This window comes from Uranotaenia lowii, chromosome 1, assembly GCF_029784155.1.
Source record: "Uranotaenia lowii strain MFRU-FL chromosome 1, ASM2978415v1, whole genome shotgun sequence".
NCBI classification, from domain to species: domain Eukaryota; kingdom Metazoa; phylum Arthropoda; class Insecta; order Diptera; family Culicidae; genus Uranotaenia; species Uranotaenia lowii.
In genome coordinates this window covers 38,862,147-38,883,836 of record NC_073691.1, presented here as the reverse complement: position 1 = coordinate 38,883,836, position 21,690 = coordinate 38,862,147, and the positions used below count along the sequence as shown (strand labels likewise).

The 21,690-nt window shown below is 35.6% G+C and overlaps 1 protein-coding gene across 11 annotated transcripts in view; it reads left to right on the top strand.

The window, feature by feature from the left end:
• The window catches only part of LOC129739391 (uncharacterized), a 485,831-nt gene that overhangs the window by 413,015 nt on the left and 51,126 nt on the right, over positions 1–21,690 (top strand). For all 11 annotated transcript variants that reach the window (XR_008735846.1, XR_008735845.1, XM_055730829.1 and 8 more), the window contains one exon: positions 15,885–16,038. Coding sequence is in view for 9 of the 11 variants with exons in the window: in XM_055730829.1 (XP_055586804.1) it covers positions 15,885–16,038 (154 nt within the window). In the remaining 2 variants the exon portion in view is untranslated. The remainder of the gene's footprint in view (positions 1–15,884; positions 16,039–21,690) is intronic.

Genomic DNA, 21,690 nt, shown 5'->3' with positions numbered 1-21,690 from the left:
ATACTTTCAAACCCCTATAAATCTAAAGGAGGGGGGAAGGGCTCCATAAAAAAAAGTTAGAAAAATTGGACAAACTTTTAACAATTCTCGGAGGATTTTTGTAAAAAAAATTGATAAACGTAAGTGTTTTGTCATGATGAGATGATTTATTGAATTTACAAAAAAGTGTTAGTAAATTTGATGAAATTTTGTATTGATAGACGCTTCCCATTTTCATGAATGAAGACTCTCATATTCAATAAATGTAACAAACAAATAATTAAAAAAAACAATGTCTTAGTCTTATATATAAAAATGGAGGCGCTTTTTTTGTGATAACATCACGTATGAACGGGCGGTCGGAATGAAGTGAAACTTGGTATCCGAGGGTTTTTGGGGCCAGAGATGGTTTGTATAATAGTTTCAAGAATCTCACTATTTATAGAAGGGGGGCTCCCATACAAAATCAAATTGAAACGGGACATAACTTGAACAATTTAAATGCGATTTTCATAAAAATTGGTTCACGAGATCGAAAAGACACAAGAAGTTGATTCATTATGCAGACTGCAATTGCTCGCTTTTAAAACGTGGGGCTCCCTTAAAAAAATGTGAAAAAATTTGAAAAAATATATACAACCCATACAATTCACATGGAATATTCATGAAATTGTGTACACATGCATGTTTTGATGTGGAAAAACAATCTATTTTACTAAATAACACATCCTACCTTTATAACCAGAGGCTCCCATACAAAATCAACGTGAGTTATAACATAACTTAAACAATTGCCAAGCGATTTTGCTTAAACGAGCCAGGCAGCCATGTTTTGACAGTAAAATATGTTTTATTGTAATAAATAACGCTTTCTCCATAAACCTCCCCCCCCCCCCCCCATTTTTGAACTAAATGTGAGAGGAGGGGAGAGAAGTCTAATATATAAAAATGGAGGCGTTTTCTTTGTAACAACATCACGTATGAATGGTCGGTCGGAATGAAGTGAAATTTGGTATCCGAGGGTTTTTTGGGTCAGAGATGGTTTGTATAATAGTTTCAAGAATCTCACTTTTGATGAAAGGAGGGTCCCCATACAAAGTTATCTCTTCTTCACATCTCTTATATATAAAAATGGAAGCGTTTTTTTGTAACAACATCACGTATGAATGGTCGGTCGGAATGAAGTGAAATTTGGTATCCGAGGGTTTTTTGGGTCAGAGATGGTTTGTATAATAGTTTCAAGAATCTCACTTTTGATGAAAGGGGGGTCCCCATACAAAATTATCTCTTCACATCTTATACATAAAAATGGAGGCATTTTCTTTGTAACACCATCACGTATGAATGGTCGGTCGAAATGAAGTGAAATTTGGTATCCGAAGATTTTTTGGGTCAGAGATGATTTGTATAATAGTTTCAAGAATCTCACTTTTAATGAAAGGGGGGTCCCCATACAAAATTATCTCTGCACATCTATATATATAAAAATGAATTTCTGTCTCTGTCTGTTCCCTGTAGACTCGAAAACTACTGAACCGATTTGCGTGAAATTTGGCAGATGGGGGTATTGGAGGCCGGGGAAGGTTCCTATAATAGTTTGGGACCCCTCCCTATTCCTGGAAGGGGGGAGGGGGTCTTTCATTTAATAGTAATAAGTCGTCATAACTCGAGAATTGATCAAGCAAATCAAACCAAACTTGGCATGGGTGGGAACTTGGGTGCGAGGAATATTTCTAAAAATATTTGGAACCCCTCCCTCCTTCGAGTGAGGAGATAGAAAGGGGGGAGGGGGCCTACCTTACAATTTTGTACAGAACGGGAGAACTAATCAAGCTAATGGAACCAAATTTGGCATGGGAGGGTAGTGGAATACGAGAAATGGTTCTATAATTATTTCAGACCCCTCCCTCCTTCCAGTGGAGATACAGGAATAAGGGGGGGGGGCTTTCATACCTTTTTTATTGGATAACTTGAAAACTATTTGAGCAAATGAAACCAAATTTGGCTTGGAAGGGTGTTGGGGTACGATTAATAGTTCTATGAATATTTGGTACCCCTCCTTCTTTCCATTGAGAAAAAAGAAAGTGGGGAGGAAGCTCCTTTACAATTTTCAGTATAACTGGAAAACTAATCAAGTAAATGGAACCAAATTTGGCGTGGGATGGTATTTGATTACGAGAAATGTGTGTATAGTAGTTTGAGAACTCTTCGTTCTTACAGTCTGAAAATCTTAAGAGTGGAGGGTGCTCCCATACAATTTGTTTCATCACACGGGAACTTTCCCAGCAAATGGAACGAAATTTGGCTTGGGAGGGAATTTGAACAGAAGGAATGTTTCTGTGAATATTTAGTACTACTGCCTTCTTCCAGTGGGGTGATTGGAAATAGAGGGGGGAGGGGGGGTCCTTTAAATTTATTCACATAGCTTGAGAACTAATCGAGCAAATGAAAACAAATTTGGCATGGGAAAGCATTTGGATACGTAAAATGGTTATTTCTACTTTTGAGACTTCTTTCTCCTTCAATTGGGGATACAGTTAGGGAAGACGGGAGTACACATACGATTGTTTTGCATCTAACTTATCTAACAAATGGAACCGAATATGACTTGGGAACAATCATACAATCGAGCAAATGGAACAGAATTTAGCATAGGAGTGTATTTAAATACACTGAATGTTTGATCTTGATCCCCACCTTCCAGGTAGAAGATAGGTTGGAAGAGGGGCTCTGATAAAAATTTTATAGCATAACTTGACAACTAATAAAGCAAACGAAACCAAATTTGGCAAGGTATCGAAGCACAAGAAATGTTTTTCCGGTGGTTTGACACTCATCCCTCTATTAAGTGGACCGATAAAAAGTGGGGAGAGGGTCACTTATACATTTTTTTTTAAATATTTCGATAATTAATCGATAAAATGGAACCAAATTTACATGGGAGCATATTTGTGTACGGGCAATGTTTCTTCGATGGTTTTAGGCCCCCTTATCATATACATATCTTATATACATATATAAAATGGAGAGAGGGTCATCCAGTTTTTGAATTTCTCGCGAATTTATAGCGAAGGAAGACATATATGATATGGGATCGTATTTGTATACAAGAAGTGTTTTTCTGATGTTATTAGACCCCCCTTCTTTCCATTAGGGATATATGGATGGGTAAAAGGGTCACTCTCACAATTTAATTCGAGAACGAATGGGTGAAATAAATGTCCCTTGACGTTATTTTGATTCATAAAATGTTCTATGAAAGCTTGAAACCCACTCCATATTAAAAAAGGGACAGCGAAGATCCATATATAAACAAAATATTTTGGTATAAGTTATAAACTTATGAAACAAAGAGATCCAGAGTCATAAAAAGGATTAAAACACGGATTTAAAATAAAAATTATTAAGTTTTTAAAATTAAAAAGTTGCAATTTTATTTCGATGAAACATTTAAACAATTTTTTAATTGAATTTAAAATTTTGTGCAAAAAAATGAAAAGTTGAATAACTAGGAACCACAAATTTCAATAAATTTTGGAAGGTGTAGCAAAGCACACCGGGTCAGCTAGTATTTTTATAAAGTTTGCCGCACTTTTTGATTATGTTGAAAATTGTTTATATTTGAATATTCTTCCCGTTTCAAATAGGAGCGTTTTTTTCTTTTATTTGAAGGGTTGATTTATTTTAATTTAAGATACCTTTTGTTTTTTTTTCTTAAGGTTGGATCCATCAACCTACAAACCTTCAAGTTACGCTGAGACTCAAAACAATTTAGAAACCCAGATGCCTTGGAAATAATTCGTTATTGGATTATGTTGCAATTTTATTTAAAAGGAAGTTTATTTTAATTTTAATAATTTTAACAAATTGAATTTTTTCCATGGAAGGAATAGCAAAGCACACCAGGTCAGTTATTTTTTAAATAAATTCAGATTCTTATTTTTTGATATAAAATAATACTTGAAAAAAAAATTTAATCAGGTTTTGAGAACAAATACAAAATAATTTCGAAATTTTCTTCTGTGTATTGACATTCGAAACTCAAGTTACAGCTTTCATTTGAAGAAGTTAACTTTGAAGTAAATTGAAATTTCAATGGTAAAATAATTGGCTAACAAATGAAAATAATAATCAATATTAAAATTTCTATAAACTGTACAAGGTGTAGCAAAGCACACCGGGTCAGCTAGTATTTAAAAAATAGGGACGTTTTCCAAGAGTAAGTCAGTCTAGGACAAAAAGCTAGAAATCTTATCAAATGTTAAAGTTTGAAGGAAAAAATTAAAGGGGAAAAGTGCGAGGGCCGTGAAAATTGAATGAAGGCAAAATTTAATTTTTTATGTAGTTAAAATTTGATAAAAAATGTTTTAAAATTTAGTCCCTTAATTTATACAGCGTCATGGTCAATTTTTCGATTTTAATTGTTGTTCGGCCTTAACACACGAGCTGCCTTAATTTGTCAACTACTAGCAATTGTTAATTTTATCAACGTATTTTGTATCCTTTATGATCAACAAAACTCGTTAAAACCGTTAAAATAGAGACTGATCAATGTTACCCCTAAGCATCAAGTCTTTAACAAAGACGAAATCGTTTTTTATATCTAATTCAAAGTAGTCTAATAAATTTCTGCAACCATACTGATATAAAAAATTCAGAAAATAAATCGACAAATATTGAAAAAAGGGATCAATCTTACCCTGTTTTACGGTACTTTCATTAATCTGCTGTTGAATTTCAAGCACTCATCACATATTTTAACTTTAATTAAATCGAAACAAATTAATTCAAATTTTAACTCTTCGATTCAAAATGTTACTAATTTATTTGAATGAAAGTTGAAAATTGTTTTTTATTCCTTCAAGGGAACATTGTTCCCTATTTTTAAAACGATGTTAAAGAAAAAATTAAAAATTCATAAAATGCAGGATCAATTTTTTGAAGATTTACTTGGAAGTGTTTTATTAAAATTTTCATTTAACTCTTTACATAATTTCTCGTTTCTGAGATTCAAGGCTGAAATTTGAAAACAGGCTAAAAAAATCATTTAAATTAGCTGTGCATTATTTTTGAAAAAAAAAAAAAATAGAAAATGTTACATTGATATTGAAAATAATGGTTTAAAATCCATGGTCTCTCGCGTTGATTGCGAATAATTTAAACTGTTGAGAGAAAGTTACTTATATCAGTTTTCTTTTTGATTTTTAATGCTAAGAAGTTCCAGGAACTTTATAAAATTTCTGAGAAATTTCCTATCGTATGAGGTTCGCAGTCTTCAACAAAGTTGTAAAAAAAAATTAAATCTTTAATATCGTAAACTTAAGAATCCTTTTTTTAATGTCAGGAATAACTGAATTTTCTAAAAATTGAAGAAATACATTTATTTAGTAAAATATTGTATCTCTGAAATAAGAAAACTAGACAAAATAAGGATCCTGCATTATATATTGAATAATAAATAAAAAAAAAGTAAAGATCACCCACCCTACAAGACTTTTTTTCTGATAATTAAAAAGAAAAAATTGAGGCCAGTAAATTGAAACACTGTTCTGGAACAAATCTATCACCCTGATAAAGGAAATGACATGGCGGCGCCAAAACATTGAGGATTATCTCGGAAAAGAAGTATTTTTTCCGAAGTCAGCGACCCTCGGGTCAAAGTCAGAGGCATGTATGACAATTGTCAAAGGGACCATAGTTTGAGTCGGAAGTCTTAGAAAATGTTGATTAATCAATAAGCCATAACACATACCACTTAGAAGTTTGTTAATGTTTGAGAAAGAGTGCTTTTTTTGACTTTAAACTGAATAAGATTTTTTTACTACATTTATTAAAATAGTTTATTTATCTATCTCAGAACAACATTAATGCTACTCTGAGTTTAGCACATTGATTTGTTAAAATGCCTATTTTTGGGCAAAAATGATAAGCATATTTCGTCACAACAGTTTTCCAAACTGAGAAAGCACTGCTAATGAGAACTACAGAGAGCGAAATAAGAATAGCACCACTATGTGTTTTGCTTGTTAAAATATGAATCATTGAAAATTATGAAAATTTTCTTCCACAGATTTTTCGGAATTGTTTAACGGATAAATCAAGCATAAGTTTATTTTTTTTGGACGTAGCAATTGGCGTTGAGGACCAAAATTGTGGAAAAGGGGTGCGAAATAAGAATAGAACCACTTGAGTTTTTCCAACAAAAACTAGATTAGTTTTAAAAATTTACTGTGTAAAAGTGAATAATAATGCTTCTACGGGGTTATTTGAATAGATAACTGCATTTTGAGAGTTTTCCAGAATTCCAAAGGTTTTCAAAGGTTTTAAAATGGGGATTTTAAGAGTTTCTCCTCAAGCGTTAAGGAATTTGATATTTAAGCTATAAAACTTTATCATACTGCTTGATTTCTTCATAAAAATGACGTTAAATGATGAAACAAACATTCGGGATTAATTTTTGTATGTATGTATGTATGTATGGTAGCCACCTTGGGTGCACGGTTGTACCGCAGTTGTGGCTAAGGCTTCATCAACAAGTCACCGTAAATTACCATATATCCAGTTAATAACAGCTGGATGAGACGTTCAAGGGAATGGATTCGTAAATAGAGTAACTTACGATATCCGAAGGGTTAGGATCGATTGGTCTCGAGATGTTATTGCCGAATATACAACTAACTCACTATGCAAGTCTCTGTAGTCCCCGCCCCCAAGGTTTGTTTTTAGAAGAGCGCGTCAAACAGCAGGAGAACTTAATACGAGTAGGACTGCCACAGATCCATACCCATGCGCTCAATCCATTTGTTTGATGCCCTGATGCATCCCACCAACCCCATGAAATATTGCATATAATATACATTTAGTGAATATAGTTTCAAAAGAATAAAATTTGTAATAAATAATCAAATATGATATAATATAATGGATAAATGTAAAATAATAAGAGACAAAATATAGTTCATTTATATGATGTACTAAAACCGGTTCACCAAATATCCTGAAAAAATATATGTTTGTAAATAAATTTCTAGTTAGTGTATATTTGTTTTTTTGTTTTGCCTGAGAATAAACATTTGGGTATGATAATAATAAGAATATGGACATGAATGTGAATATGAATATGAGCAATATATTTTAAACATGCATCTTTTCTGAAATAGTCAATATGAAATAACAAATTAAGAATGTGAATTTAAAAAAAATGAAATATTACATTTTATTTTTTTTTAATTCACAGAATTTGCAAACCTACTCTAACCCTTCGTTTCATAAAGTTACAAATTTGCAACAATTAATGTATGGAAAAAGTGAAAAATCGTATTTTCTTTTCTTAATGTACACATGCATCATTACCGACTGTTTATTTTTAAGGAAAAATTAAAAAATCATGAAATGAAGGGTTATGATATTATTTAAAATAATATTTAGTTTAAAATGTAAAGATTTATTGAAATTGAAAAAAGCAAACACATGTTTAAATTGATAATTTTACTGAAAAGAATGTAGATTAACTGTTGAAATACATCATTGTTGTGGCAGTAAAGATGAACAATTTATGATTGAAGATTGCTGATAGAACTGATAACGGGTTGCAAATGATCTCCTCAAATATTTCCTGCAATTCAAGAAAGTTATTCATTTTTAAATATTCATACTATGGAGATTTTAATTGAAATAAATTAAATCATGTAATACTATGTATAGCCATTTTTAATTTTTATCTCGAGTATGTTTGTTTGATTGGAATTATCTACTATATGTTTGATTGTATGGCTGAAGTGCTTATCAACAATTTTTTTCTGATTTCCTGGAATTTGGAACCATTCATCAGGTAATTTAATGAATCAAACAACACAAAATAATGGATACAACAATAATGATGTTCTAAAGATATATACTGTTAGCAATTGCCAATCAGAAGCTGAAAAAAGTGTAAACGTAAGAATTAAAATGAGCTATTGTCATTAATATGGCCCTTTGTCGAAGCCAATCATCTGAAATAAATTGTTTGATTTTACTGAATTTGAACATGTTTAGTTAACTTAGTTGATCATGATAAATCATAGTTTCAAGACCTATTATTTTCAAGATAAATTTAAAAAGTCGTATTTAAACACTGGAATGAGATAGTTATTCAATATCTAAAAATGTTTAATTTCATTTAGCTGTGGTGTTGTCAGTTAAACACCAAGAGTGCTGCATATGTGATCAAATTAAAATAATATGAATATTAGTTATGAAATAAAAAAAAACTGAAATTATCTATGTCTATAACTGTATCATGATGCTATTTTAATCCAACTTGATTAAGGTCAGCGCTGCGGTAGATTTATACATAATCGAAAAATAGAATTCTGATAGGTATGAATCATTTAAATATCATTTTCCGAAATGATCAGTGAACAGTGATAAAGAAATATGTATAATAGAAAAGTTCAATGATTGCAGATACATTTTCCTGAAAAAACAATCCTCAGCATATTCTTGAGAACGATATGCAAACAAATGAATAGTGAAGAAGTGATTTCTTAATTAAATGATAAAGTAAAAATACAGTACTCGCTCGTTAATGGGACACTGTTGGGACCGAAGGATGCGTCCGAGTTCCAAAAACGTCGAAATCGAATGAAACGATCAGAAAAGCGTCTGATTAGAGATATAAAAAAAACTTGATATTTATGAAATATTTCGTCAAAACAGCTCCCCAAAAACGTTCGATTACCAAGCTTGTCCGATTAACGAGCGAGTACTGTCGTTGAAAAAACCGTGATACAGATGGATACTTTTATCCAAAAATCTTTAATTACACTATATGACACATGTAACAACCTAAATGGAGCAAAAGGAATAAATTAGAATGAAGCAGACGTATTCTTCTGCCTTATACAATAACTGCGAAAAGTAATGATTAAAATCATTAAAATCAGAATCTGATGAAAAGCACTTATGAACGGCAAATTAAGCGATTATCTGCTAAGGGACCAAAGAACACAAACCGCAACAAGAAAAATAGATCAGCTGCAGCTGCGACTTTGCGATGAGACGCAGAATAAATTAATTTTATTTGGAAAATTCATCCAAAATTCACTACCTCCCCGCCATCCACAAGGTTCAATCACATTCACGCACGCATACTTTGAAGACAAAACCAAAGCGGAAGAAAGGAGAAATAAAGAGAGGCGAAAATATGGAATTTCCTCACCGGGTTTGCTGGCTGTTTCCCGCGTTCGCGAACGCCGCCTTCTTCGATGATGCTTGCTACTGCTGACATGTTTGAACATGTTCGGGGGCCGGTCGTGCAAAGCTGGCAGGCTGGATGGGCTTCGCAGAGTTGATGGACACTTCTCATATAAAACACAGACGTACACACAACACCGAACTCCTAAATTTTCCATTTTAGAACATTTGCTGCTCTTTGAAATTTCATCGAATAACGATAATCACCGCACACATTTTGAAATCGACGGAAAAAAAAATCATATCCCGAAAAACACAACTGCTGATGCCCGGTTGAGGACTGTGGTGCGACACTTTTCACAGCCGAATGTATACACATTATCAATTATTCCGACTACTCCAAACCCTTAAACCCTTCACCGAAATTCTTCAAACTTGGATCTAATTTCAGATTCACTTTATTCCGAACGCAATACGCTTTCGCAAAAAAAAAAAAAATTGTCACTGCGAGAACGAAAAAGTACCACACCGCTGGATAAACACGTCCGTTTCGAATGAGAGCGCGCGTTGAACTGACAAACATTCGGGATTAATTTTTAATCAGAAAAAATAGGTTGGAAATCAAAAACTTTGATTTTGTTCAGTAAATCACACTTATTTTCCAGTTTCAAGTCGTAGATGGCAGCACTATCTTGCAGTTATAACCAAATTTTGTCTCAATATTGATTTTCCAGGTTTATTTAGGCCCATATTCATCATTTTGAGGTATTTTCCCATTACAGTTTTGTGGAAGTTCACGCTGCAGAAAGCTTTTCCGGATTTGCAAAAGAATCACCAGCACAAAAATGTACAACCGCCAAAATTCCTGCTCACCTCAACTTCCAATTCAATTACAAATCATACCAATGATACTGCTAGCCGTCTGGTCCATCAAGCTGCATCCCAAAGTATAATTTTATTCTGATAATCGGTCCAAAAAATTCACTTTTAGTGACCTTGATGCAATTCTATTTTTTTAGATTTAGTGATCTTAGAATTTCCAAAGCGTTCACACGGTATATGTATTTATTTCTTGACCAAAATCGTCCAGCACTCCCTAATTAATACCAAATATTCGAAAATGGGCATGAATTCGGTTTAATGGCAAGATAGTGCTGCCATCTATGACTTAAGACTAGAGAAATAGTGTTTGATTATAAAAAAACATTAGTATTTATGAATTCCAACCTGCTTTTTGGATTCAAACTCAGCCTCAAATCTTTGTTTCATCATTTTGCATTATACTTATCAATGCTAATGAAGAAATCAAGAAGTTTGATGAAGTTTTATAGCTCAAATATCTAATTCCTTAACGCTAGAGGAGCATCTCTTAAATCCCCCATTTTAAAACCTTTGAAAACCTTTGGAAATCTGGAAAATTCCTAAAATGAAGTTATCTATTCAAATAACTCGTAGAAGCATTATTATTCACTTTTACTCAGTAAATTTTTAAACTAATCTAGTTTTTGTTGGAAAAACTCAAGTGGTTCTATTCTTATTTCGCACCCCTTTTCCACATTTTTGGTTCTCAACGCCAATTGCTACGTCCAAAAAAAGTAAACTTATGCTTGATTTATCCGTTAAGCAATTCAGAACAATCTGTGGAAGAAAATTTTTATAATTTTCAATGATTCATATTTTAACAAGCAAAACACATAGTGGTGCTATTCTTATTTCGCTCACTGTATATTCGAAAAAAATGCAACTTACTTACTAACTTAATGATCCCGCGCCGATCCACCGGTGCATAGGGCCGTGGTAAAAAACCTCCACTGTTGACGATCCGGAGACAGCGTCTTCACCTGGTCCCAGTCAAGATTCTCGTCGACAGTTCGGATTTAGCGGCTAGGCTTCGCCGCCACGAGTTTCTAAGTCTGCCTCTTCTTTGATGACCTTCTGGATTCCAATCTAGAGCCTCTCTGCAAATCTCGTTTTCATCTTTTCGTAGCGTGTGCCCAATCCATCTCTACTTACGTTCCCGAATCTCGATTTCTAGCGCCTTCTGATGACATCGGCGTTGTACTTCCTCATTCGAGATGCCGTTGCCAGGCCACCAAGCGCGGATGATATTCCGCAGGCAGCGATTTACAAATACTTGCCGTTTTCGCGTCGTTACCGCATATGTGCACCAAGTTTCGCACCCGTACAGCAATACGGATTTGACGTTTGAGTTGAAGATTCGGATTTTTGTTCGTAGAGAGATCTGGCGTGACCGCCAGATGTTTCGGAGACTCGCAAACGCAAATCGGGCCTTTCTGATCCGGGTTTCGATGTCTTTCCTGGAACCACCATCAGGCGTTATCTGGCTACCGAGATACTGGAAGCACTCCACTTTCTCAACTTGTTGCCCAGCTACCATGAAACTGGAGGGATTTGCTGTGTTGATCTCCATCTAATTGGTCTTTCCGACATTGACTTTGAGACCTGCTGCCTTAGAACTTTCGGTGAGGTCGACGAGTTTGCTCTGCATATCCGGTTGTGTTTGGGCGAGCAAAACAATATCGTCAGCCAGCTCAAGGTCGTTCAATTGCTCCATTGTTGAAGGATTCCACGGCAATCCCCGGTTCGGTGCACAGTCGATCGATCCAGTCAGAATCTCATCCATTACGATGAGAAAAAGTAGTGGTGATAAGATACATCTCTGTCTCACTCCAGCAGTTACCGGGATTGGTTCGGACAAGACACCGTCGTGCAAGACCTTGCACAAAAATGCCTCGTATTGTGCTTCGATGAGATGTACTAGTTTCTCTGGGATCCCTCGTCGCCTTCGAGCCGCCCAGATGTTTTCATGGTTCAGTCGGTCAAATGCTTTTTCGAAATCAACGAAAACCAGCAGAAGAGAGTCCTGGAATTCGTTGATTTGTTCCAGTATGATTCGTAGCGTTCTGATGTGGTCCACACATGATCGTCCGGATCGGAATCCAGCTTGTTGCCGTCGGAGTGTAGCGTCGATTTTCTCCTGGATCCTGTTCAGGATCACTTTGCAGAGTACTTTGAGGGTTGTACAGATCAACGTTATGCCTCGCCAGTTACCGCACTTTGTCAGGTCTCCTTTCTTCGGGACCTTTACGAGGATACCCTGCATCCAGTCGGCTGGGAATGTTGCAGTATCCCAGATGTCAGCGAAAAGACGGTGCAACATTTGTGCTGACAGGGCAGGGTCGGCTTTCAGCATTTCAGCAGGGGTGCAATCGATCCCAGGTGCTTTGTTGGATTTCATGTTTTTGATTGCCGCTTCTATTTCAGCCAGCGAAGGTGCTTCCGATTTGACGCCATTTATGCGACTTACTGTTGGCGCTTCGAGCTGCGCATTCTGTTGGCCATCGCTATTCGTGACTCGGAAGAGTTGTTCGAAGTGCTCAGTCCATCGTTTGAGCTGATCTGTTCGATCGGTCAATAACTGACCTGCTCGGTCTTTCAGCGGCATTCTTGCATTAGTCCTTGCACCACTGAGGCGGCGAGAAATGTCATAAAGTAATCGGATATCTCCATTGGCGGCGGCTCTTTCTCCCTCTTCGGCTAGGGAGTTTGTCCAGGCTCTCTTGTCTCGTCTACAAGCTCGTTTAACTGCCTTTTCCAGCTCCGCATATCGTAAGCGGGCGGCTGCTTTGGCTGACCCGGTACATGCCTGCTCAATTCCGACTTTCGCCTTTCTCCGATCGTCGACCATCCTCCAAGTTTCATCCGACATCCATTCACTCCTTCTTCCACAAACTTTACCGAGAGTACCATGGCTCGTCGTGATAAAGGCATTCTTGATTCCACACCACTGTTCTTCGACTGTTCCGTCTGTCGGCAATTCCGAGGCTCGGGATTCCAGCTGTTCAACGTATGCCCTTTTCACCTCTAGATTCTCCAACCGACCGACGTCATACCGACACCCGACTTTCTCCTCGCGCCGTTGGACACGCGCAACTCTCAGTCGTATCTCGCCAAGGACGAGGTGATGGTCAGATGCAATGTCTGCGCTTCGTTTGTTGCGGACATCAAGAAGGCTCCATTTTCGGCTGATGCAGATGTGGTCAATTTGATTTTCTGTTCGGCCATCTCGGGATACCCAAGTGACCTTATGTGCTGGTCGATGGGGGAAGAGCGATCCACCGATCACCATGTTGTTGTTGCCACAAAATTCAACAAACAGCTCTCCGTTTTCGCTCATCTGTCCTAGGCCATGGCGCCCCATGATGCGCTCAAAGTCCTGATTATCGGAGCCAATCTTTGCGTTGAAGTCGCCTAAGTGGATTGGAATGTCATCCTTCGGGATTCTCTCAACCACGCTGTTCAATTGACTGTAAAACTGCTCTTTCTCCTGCAAATCGGCAACGTCAGTTGGCGCATAACACTGGACCATTGTAAGGTTTCTAACCCGTGTTCTGAATCTGGCTACGATTATTCTTTCGTTTATCGGTTCCCATCTTATGAGGGCCGCATGGACCTGCGGGCTTAACAGGAAACCAACTCCTCGTTCCCGAGTAGCATGTTCTCCTCGTATGCCAGAGTAAAGCAGGATTTGCCCGGATTGTGTCTTGTGTTCTCCAGTATTAGGCCAACGGACTTCGCTCAGTCCCAATATCTCTAGCTTGAGGCGGCTAGCTTCTCTAGCAAGTTGAGCCAGCTTACCTGGCTGGGCAAGGGTCAAAACATTCCAAGTTCCAATTCTAGTCCGTGTTTTCATGCTAAAAGTCGTTGCCAAAGTTCCAAATCGGTTATTTCTTCTCTCAGTTTCCGTAACAATACAAGATATCAGGAGCAGTAGGTTGTTAGCCTAAAGTCCCTATCCCGCGATGGGGCTGCCATCTTGGACTTAGCTGGTGGGAGCCGCATTTCATAGATTCAGTCGCTCGCTGCGAGACAGACGCTGCTTGAGCCGCCCCTGACCTGGAGAACAGACGCTCGGTTGTTGTTGCACGCCGCCCCTGACCTGGGGAACAAACGTGTGCGGCCACCTTCTCAGTCTGCATGCGACCAAAGCATCCACCGGGGTTGGGTACCCGGTCTCCGCTTAGGTTACTCGCATCCCCGCCGGTACCACGGGGAGGTAGAGATAGGAGTTGTGAATAAGAGGTGATATGATCACTATGGGGTCTCGTGTTGCACATTATCCACCGTTTACAAGCAAAGATGTTAGATGTTAAAGATGTAAGAACGATTAAAATCGAAAAAATATAGTTTTTTAATATATTTCAAATAGCGCAAAAATAGAAGTTGTTCCGTTTTTTGAATGGCACTTGGTCATGGTGCCTTTTGCTTGATTTCCCGAGAATTCATTAAAAAAAACCACAAAAACGCAAAGGGGCTCAACAACCTTCATTTACTCAACTGGTGGGTATCCGTCAAAAGGAAAGAAATAAAAACTTATGTGACAATACGCTACTTTCACCATCGCCGCCCCCAACGGGGAATTTCCACCATTCCGCCCTTAAAACAACAACATTGTCTTTGCATGATTGAACTTTTGTGTCTTGGTTTAGCAGTATGAGAAGGGTTTCCCCTCGTTTGGGGCTGATTTACATTTACCCTGGTTTTGCTTGTCGGGAAAAATGGTGAAGACGTTGAAAAAAGATGTAAAATCTCGGGGAAGAGAAGTTTTTTGTGTTGTTTTTGCTCCTAAACTAAAAGTATGCTTAGCATTGTGAATAAAGTGTAGAAATTATGAAAAAAATACGACGAAAATTACAAGAGTGGTGTTATTCCTGACTGAATTTAATAATATTCCTGAATTTTAGAACGTTAATTTCAATGATGCAATTTAAGGAAAAATACTAATTTCAGTCGGAAACCAATTCAATTAAACTCAATTGTGCACTAGTCTTAAAACAGTGCCACATAGTATCACAATCGGACCAAATTTTGGGAATTGGGTCAAGCTCGATTAAGCATTGGCCTCTTTTACCCTCGACTCATTTAGCTCGGGACCAAATCAAATCGGTAAAATTGTGAAGGCATGTCGGCAATTTTCCTCCCCTTAGTTGTGGGCACATCCCAGGAAATTCGTGCCTCCCGTGGATTTGTGAACATGCTCATTGGAATAATAAACTTACATGTGGGCTGCTTTGAATAACTTTCATCGGTTAATTTTCTTTCACTTTTTCTTATGCAAAATTTGAAATACATTTAAAAAAAATTTTGTAAAAAAAAAAGTTCTAAATCATGTAATCCGTAACCTTTGAAAGTCGATCAATCAAATTCATTCATGTTTTTTTTTTGCTTTAGTTCCTCTATCGTGTAAGCATAGTTTGTTGATCTCATTGTAAAGCTGCTCTCTCAATGTTCGTATGATTGTATTTTGCAGTGTTGTTCACTTTATTTTTTTTTTTTCATGTTTTGTTATGTAATGGCATTCGATGTGTACGGTATTTGCTCTGCGGTTGTACAAAAATCCCATTTGTACCAAAATCCCTTGGCCTTTGTAAAAAAAAAAGCACGTCCCTGTTCCTGGATTGCCACCCACTTAAACACTCCCAATGGAAATCGAAGCACGAAAAAACAAACCCTGAAAGCTTCGATGAGTACTTGTTGACAACGCTTGATATGCGCTAATGCTGTGTATTACAGCTTGTTTTCTGGACCAATTTTGAAGGATCACCACCCAAAAGCCCACAGGGGAAAGCAACCATTTCAACTAATTTGAAAATCCTCTCTGTCATTTTTCTTTTTCTCCACAACCACCACGACCACCACCAATTTAGTGATATCGGAATGTTACGATGAGCGCTTCAAGGCCTACAACGCGTCCTGTTACCTGTTCATCTCCTACCCGGAAGTGGACTGGATGACGGCCCAACAGGTCTGTCGGGGGATCGGTGCACAGCTGGCATCGATTTCGACGACCGATGAGCAACGGTAAGTATTTCCCAACCATTGATGGCCGGAGTCGATGATTGATGGGTGCAACATTTATGATTTGGTACCTACCTATCGAGGGACAACGATGATGGGGCTTTGAAAAATGACAGCTTAATGACCATGAATTGGATTGGATTTGTTGTGTTTTGGAATTTAGGGTGGGTGCTTTAGAAAAAAAAAGTTGTTATGATCTACCAGTGCTTAGGGTGTAATAAAAAAAAATACGACACTTTGATTTGTGAATAACTTTCTGACGCATGGAAGGAAACTGAAAAATTTTTCAGTGAAACTACCTAGTAATGTAATGTGTATATGAGAAAAATTTAATGAAAATCTGATAAGTGGTTTTCGAGATAGCATCCAATACTAAAATTCATGGACAAAATTTTTTGAACATGATCGAAAAAATCCATAAAAGTCTCAGTGGGAGATCCAAAAACAGCAGGGAATCAACTATTCGACCAAATTTCACATGGAAAAATTTAAAGTCCTAGAGGACCCAATAGTGAGCAAAAATTTGAATAAAGGTGTTTATTAATGATTCCTTGAAGTGAGAGCTCAATAAAGCTCAATCCGAAAATATGAATAGAGGAACCGATAAAAAAAGTAAAATTTTTCTAACTGGTTTGTCTAGCTGACTTAAAAATAGGCCTGACTTCATTTCAATAAGATAGAAAAGCTAGTCACCGGTAAAATAGACAAAATACGGTGGTTAAATCGTGCGCAAAATATTCTGACTGCTTGTGGGAAGATGCAATTTTAAAATTCTCTTCTGGACCTATCTTCTGAAAATCCGTGTGCCAGGTCATAAGACTCAATTATCGCTTTAGTATGATTTTATAAATACTTTATTCAAAAATATATATAATATTAGCACGGTGAAGTAAAGAGCCGCAGATTTACATAAAAAAGCCGCATGCGGCTAGCGAGCCGCAGGTTGCCGACCTATGCACTAGGTCATTATTTAGATATAGGTCATTATTAAGATATTTTGAACAATTTTGTAAAGGATAGCATAACGAACTCTTTAGCGGTCACCAGTCTGGTTTCTGACCAGAAACTTTTCGTTGAAAAGTCTCGCCTGTATTTCCCAGAGATAAACAAAGAGTAAAAGTTGAAAATTTCCTGTCTAGTACTTGAGGAAACTAACGTTCCGTTGATATAGCAAATTACTCAGTTTTTCATAACGAATGACACGATGAATGGCTAAATATACAAAGGAGACTGCTCCCAAATGCGACCATTTTTTCTGCAAAGCACTTCAATAGGACCCACAAAAATAATAGTCTGTTTGAGGTGGATCTGGAATCGTGCCATTACGCAAAAACGGTGGTGGAGTGATAAAAAGTCAAATATTTATGTTATTTTTGTGCCGAAGGAGGACAATCGGCTAAATTTGTTATAACTTCGACCAAATTCAAAATTTCGAATAACTTTGAAAGTCAAGCCTCGGGAAACATAAAACGTAATCAAAAATAGCCTTGATTTGGAAAAAAAAGTGGTTAATAGTTTGCATTATAAATGGTGCACGTGCACGTGCACCACTGCACTATGGGGCAGTTTCATACAAAGAGGCGGCAAAAAGTATGATTGGGTGTTTTGGACTATTTTTGCATTTAAAAAAAATTGTATGAAAATTACTATTTTATCTAACTTAAAATAAATTCATACAAAAAAATTTTAAACACAACTTTTAAAGTAGGATGCTTGGTGTCATTTTTACCCTAATTTTAATTTCTTTTGAAAACCGAATTTTGGAATAATTGATCATTAACTGATAAATATCATCAGGACATTTCATGAAACTCAGGAGAAAATGTGTGAAATGATTGATCTATCATGAAAAACTTTTTTTTTGACAAACCAAAATCAACTTTGTTGAATTTATACTCATTAATGGGTAAAAATTACCCATTTGCATGATATTTTCAGCTTTATTTGACTATAGCTCAAAAAACGGTGCTTTGAGGTGCCTGGAATCTCTTTCATTGTATTTTTAGGATCTAAAACTAGATCTTGATAGGGAAAAGAGTATGGGGAAACGCAGGGATTTTTTTGGCAAGGCTTTAAAGTTTTGGACTTTTGAAAAGAAAAATTATTTACTCATTTTTATCATAGACCAATTAAATGTGTAAAAATTTTGAATGGTTCAATTGTACACCATATAAACGCTTTTAATATAAGCGTTTATATGGTGTACTTTGAATTTAAGAAAAAAAAGTTTTTTTTCATAGAAATAAATGTGATTTAATTTTTTTTTCTTCATCATATAAATTTTCCAATTTTTCAAAGTCTGATGTCTGTGCTGTGTTCAGTATCCAAGATTATGAGTTAAAAAACTGGGAATATCCTAGTCAAATATTAAGTTATTAACTAGTAAAAATAAAAAAGCGATCCGATAACGTTCAGTTTTTGACTTTTTGCCGCCTCAAACCCCATAGTGCACTGGACAGAACATCTCAAAAATTTGCATATATAAACATCACATTACATGGTCTCTTCGCTGAAAATTTCATCAACTCACATACATGCATTCAAAAGTTATTCACAAAACAAATGGTTACATTTTTTGAATACACTCCTAAGAAAAAATAAAAGAATATTTATGAACACTACTTTCTTCTAAACAATATCATCACAATATGAGCTTGTTGTTTAGATTTTTTTTTCATAAGCACAAATATGCCTGACCACCAGACTGAGTCGATTTGGGGTCATTTTGGGATTTCTCAAACCCTTGGGTCTTAAAAGCTTCGTCTTGGTTCAAGACCCATCCATGATTTTTTGCAAAATTTTAAAGTAACGTTTACATGAGTAAATTTGAACTTATAGGTTTGTATGGGAAAATTGCAAATTAATAATAATGCAAATTTTCCGCTGAATAACATTGTCGAAGACCGTAACTTCGTATATTATTAGACAAAAAAGTTATTAGCTGTTTACCAGGGGTATGTCTTTTCACACTGATAAACAATAAATTCAATTGACATCCCTGCAGTGTGCCTAGCGAGGTATTGCGTGACTATTTTCCATGCAACACTTCGCGAGGCTCAAGCAGTGATGTCAATTGAATTTATTGATAATCAATGCGAAAAAACATACCCCTGTTAAACAGCTAATTACTTTTTTGTCTAATAAGATACGAAGTAACGGTCTTCGACAAAGTTATTCAGCGGAAAATTTTCTTTAGTAATTTTATAAATTGGCAAAAAAACCAAAAGCCGGCCCGGTTCCACAGACGAAACAAAAATGATGTTGGTTTTTAAGTACAATATTTTCAATTTTCCCATACAAACCTAAATGTTCAAATTTACTCATGTAAACGTTTCTTAAAAATTTTGCAAAAAATCATGGATGAGTTTTGGACCAAGACGAAGCTTTTTACACCCCAGAGTTGAGAAATTCCAAAATGACCTCAAATTGACTCAGTCTATTGACCACGTCATCTTTATTTATGTAGTTTATTTTTCTTGGGGGGCCCCTATGATTCAATTTTTCATATGCCTACCCAAAGATATTTTAAACATACAAAGGAGCTGGGAATGAGTTCAATATACTATCACTTTACTATCGTTAAGTAACCATTCCCAAGGAACCAAATGTCGCATAGATACTTAATTTTGTGCATCAAAAGTTCGCATATGGCTGGATAAAAGGTACTCGAGAGAAATGAAAATAAGTGCTTGTTTTGGGATTCGGAACGAACATAAAAAGTCTGATCAAGTAGCATAGAACATTTTTGTGCGTTGCAAGTACCTTAAAAAATCCAGGATTCAATTTGGCTTATCGTGCTTCGTTACGAACTTCAAACGAATTTTTTGGTTCCATACAGAACTTCTTACGAACTTTTTGGTTCCATGCAGAACTTGATACGAACTTTTTGGTTCCATGAGGAACTTCTATAGAACTTCAATGCAAACGTTAGCGTTAAGATTTTGCCCAAGAGTGAATAACAAAATATCAGAGCTACGAAAATATGAACAACGAATTAAACATTCAAATAAATCCACTGTTGTAATCAAAATGGATAGATGGCTTAAATCTATCATATATTTCACTTTTATTTTATTTTCACAATATTCATATCTAACAAATTGAAAAAAAAAACACATCTCCTCGTTTACTATCCGTTTTCTTTTATTTTTTGATTGCGAAGTTGTTATTACAGCTGAAGCTGGAAAACCTCCAGCACCTAGAGCAAATTTATTACCGGCTAGTATCGACGGTAGCTTTTCGCAGCTGTTAGCAATATGTTCTTCAAAAGGATGAACTTGACTCACTTTCTCTATTCCTTTTCTATATTTGAAACAGTTCCGCAAATCTTGATTGTCATGATTGGGAAAAACCTTGATGAGCAATCACATGAAAGCGCTCTCCATTTTTTAACTAAAATTGGAAATAGATAGTTAGAAAAAAAATTAAAAAAAAATTAAAAAATAAAACTACTCACGAATAATTTTTATTCCTCCTAGTTTGTTTTGGAAAAAAAAATTATATCCTTTGGTGAATAAATACGAATGTTTACATTTTCTAATATCGCCTGCTTTGAAAAAGCGATAATTCTAAGTTTCTTTTATATTGATGTTTAAAATAACAGCAATCTAAGAATTAGCCATGGTACAGAGGTAGCGTGCTCAGTTTTCACCTCGTTGGTTCAGGTTCAAATCTTCAAGCATGCAAATTTTTCAAGTAAGTATAAAACTCATTCACAGTTAAAGCAACATTAAATTAGAATAAATAGGTATAACAATGCAAAGCCAGGAAAAGTATGATTCTTTTTTCATTAATTTTTATTTTTCGAGGTCTCGTGTGGAGGCTGAATAGCCTTCTACTCAGCTTCAACTATGGGCTTTGAAAGTATCGATAAGAACTTAAATTTAAGGCTGAGTAAAATGCTATTCATTCGTTAAACAAAGCTGAGTAAGCTTCTAAGAGCCTGTTTTATGGAATTTTTGGTTACTTGGGATTATGTCTGGTATCTACAAAAAATAATTTTAACAAAATCACGTACAAACATTGCGGGAGAGTTAATCAACAAATCGAAAATGAAAACTCTGAATAGGACTGTTAGATGAAAAATTCAATTCACAATTAACTTAAAAAATCTATAGTCATAAAAAATTCTATGGTACAGAAAAATTGTTCCAAACAAGTGGGAAGTGAAATAATAGTTTAAGACTAACAATCGTTAAATATAAAAAAAATTAAAATTTTATGGAGACAGAGATACAAGAGTTCAAGTGTAAAATTCAACACAATCAGCTTTTTTTCAAAACCTAAATTCAGAGTTTCGAACTTAAATCATTATTTCAAATCAAAACTTAAGAAACAAACAACAAGAGAAAATCAAATATCAAATCAAATTAAATCGGAGCCAAAGCAGGAATCGCATAATTCATGATTCAAATATAAACATTTATTTCAATTTCATTTGAACAAAAAATAACGTTTTCATGTACTGCGATAAAAATTTCAAAATGTAATGCGACTTTAAATTCAAAATTTAGAATTAGATTTTTATAAGATTGAACAATAAAAACAGTATTTTTTTTCAAAAAGTGTTTCTTAATGTGACAAAAAATATATATGAAAACACAAAATCAGAATCGAAATCAAATCTCGCGTGAGCTTTCAATACGTCGTATGAAA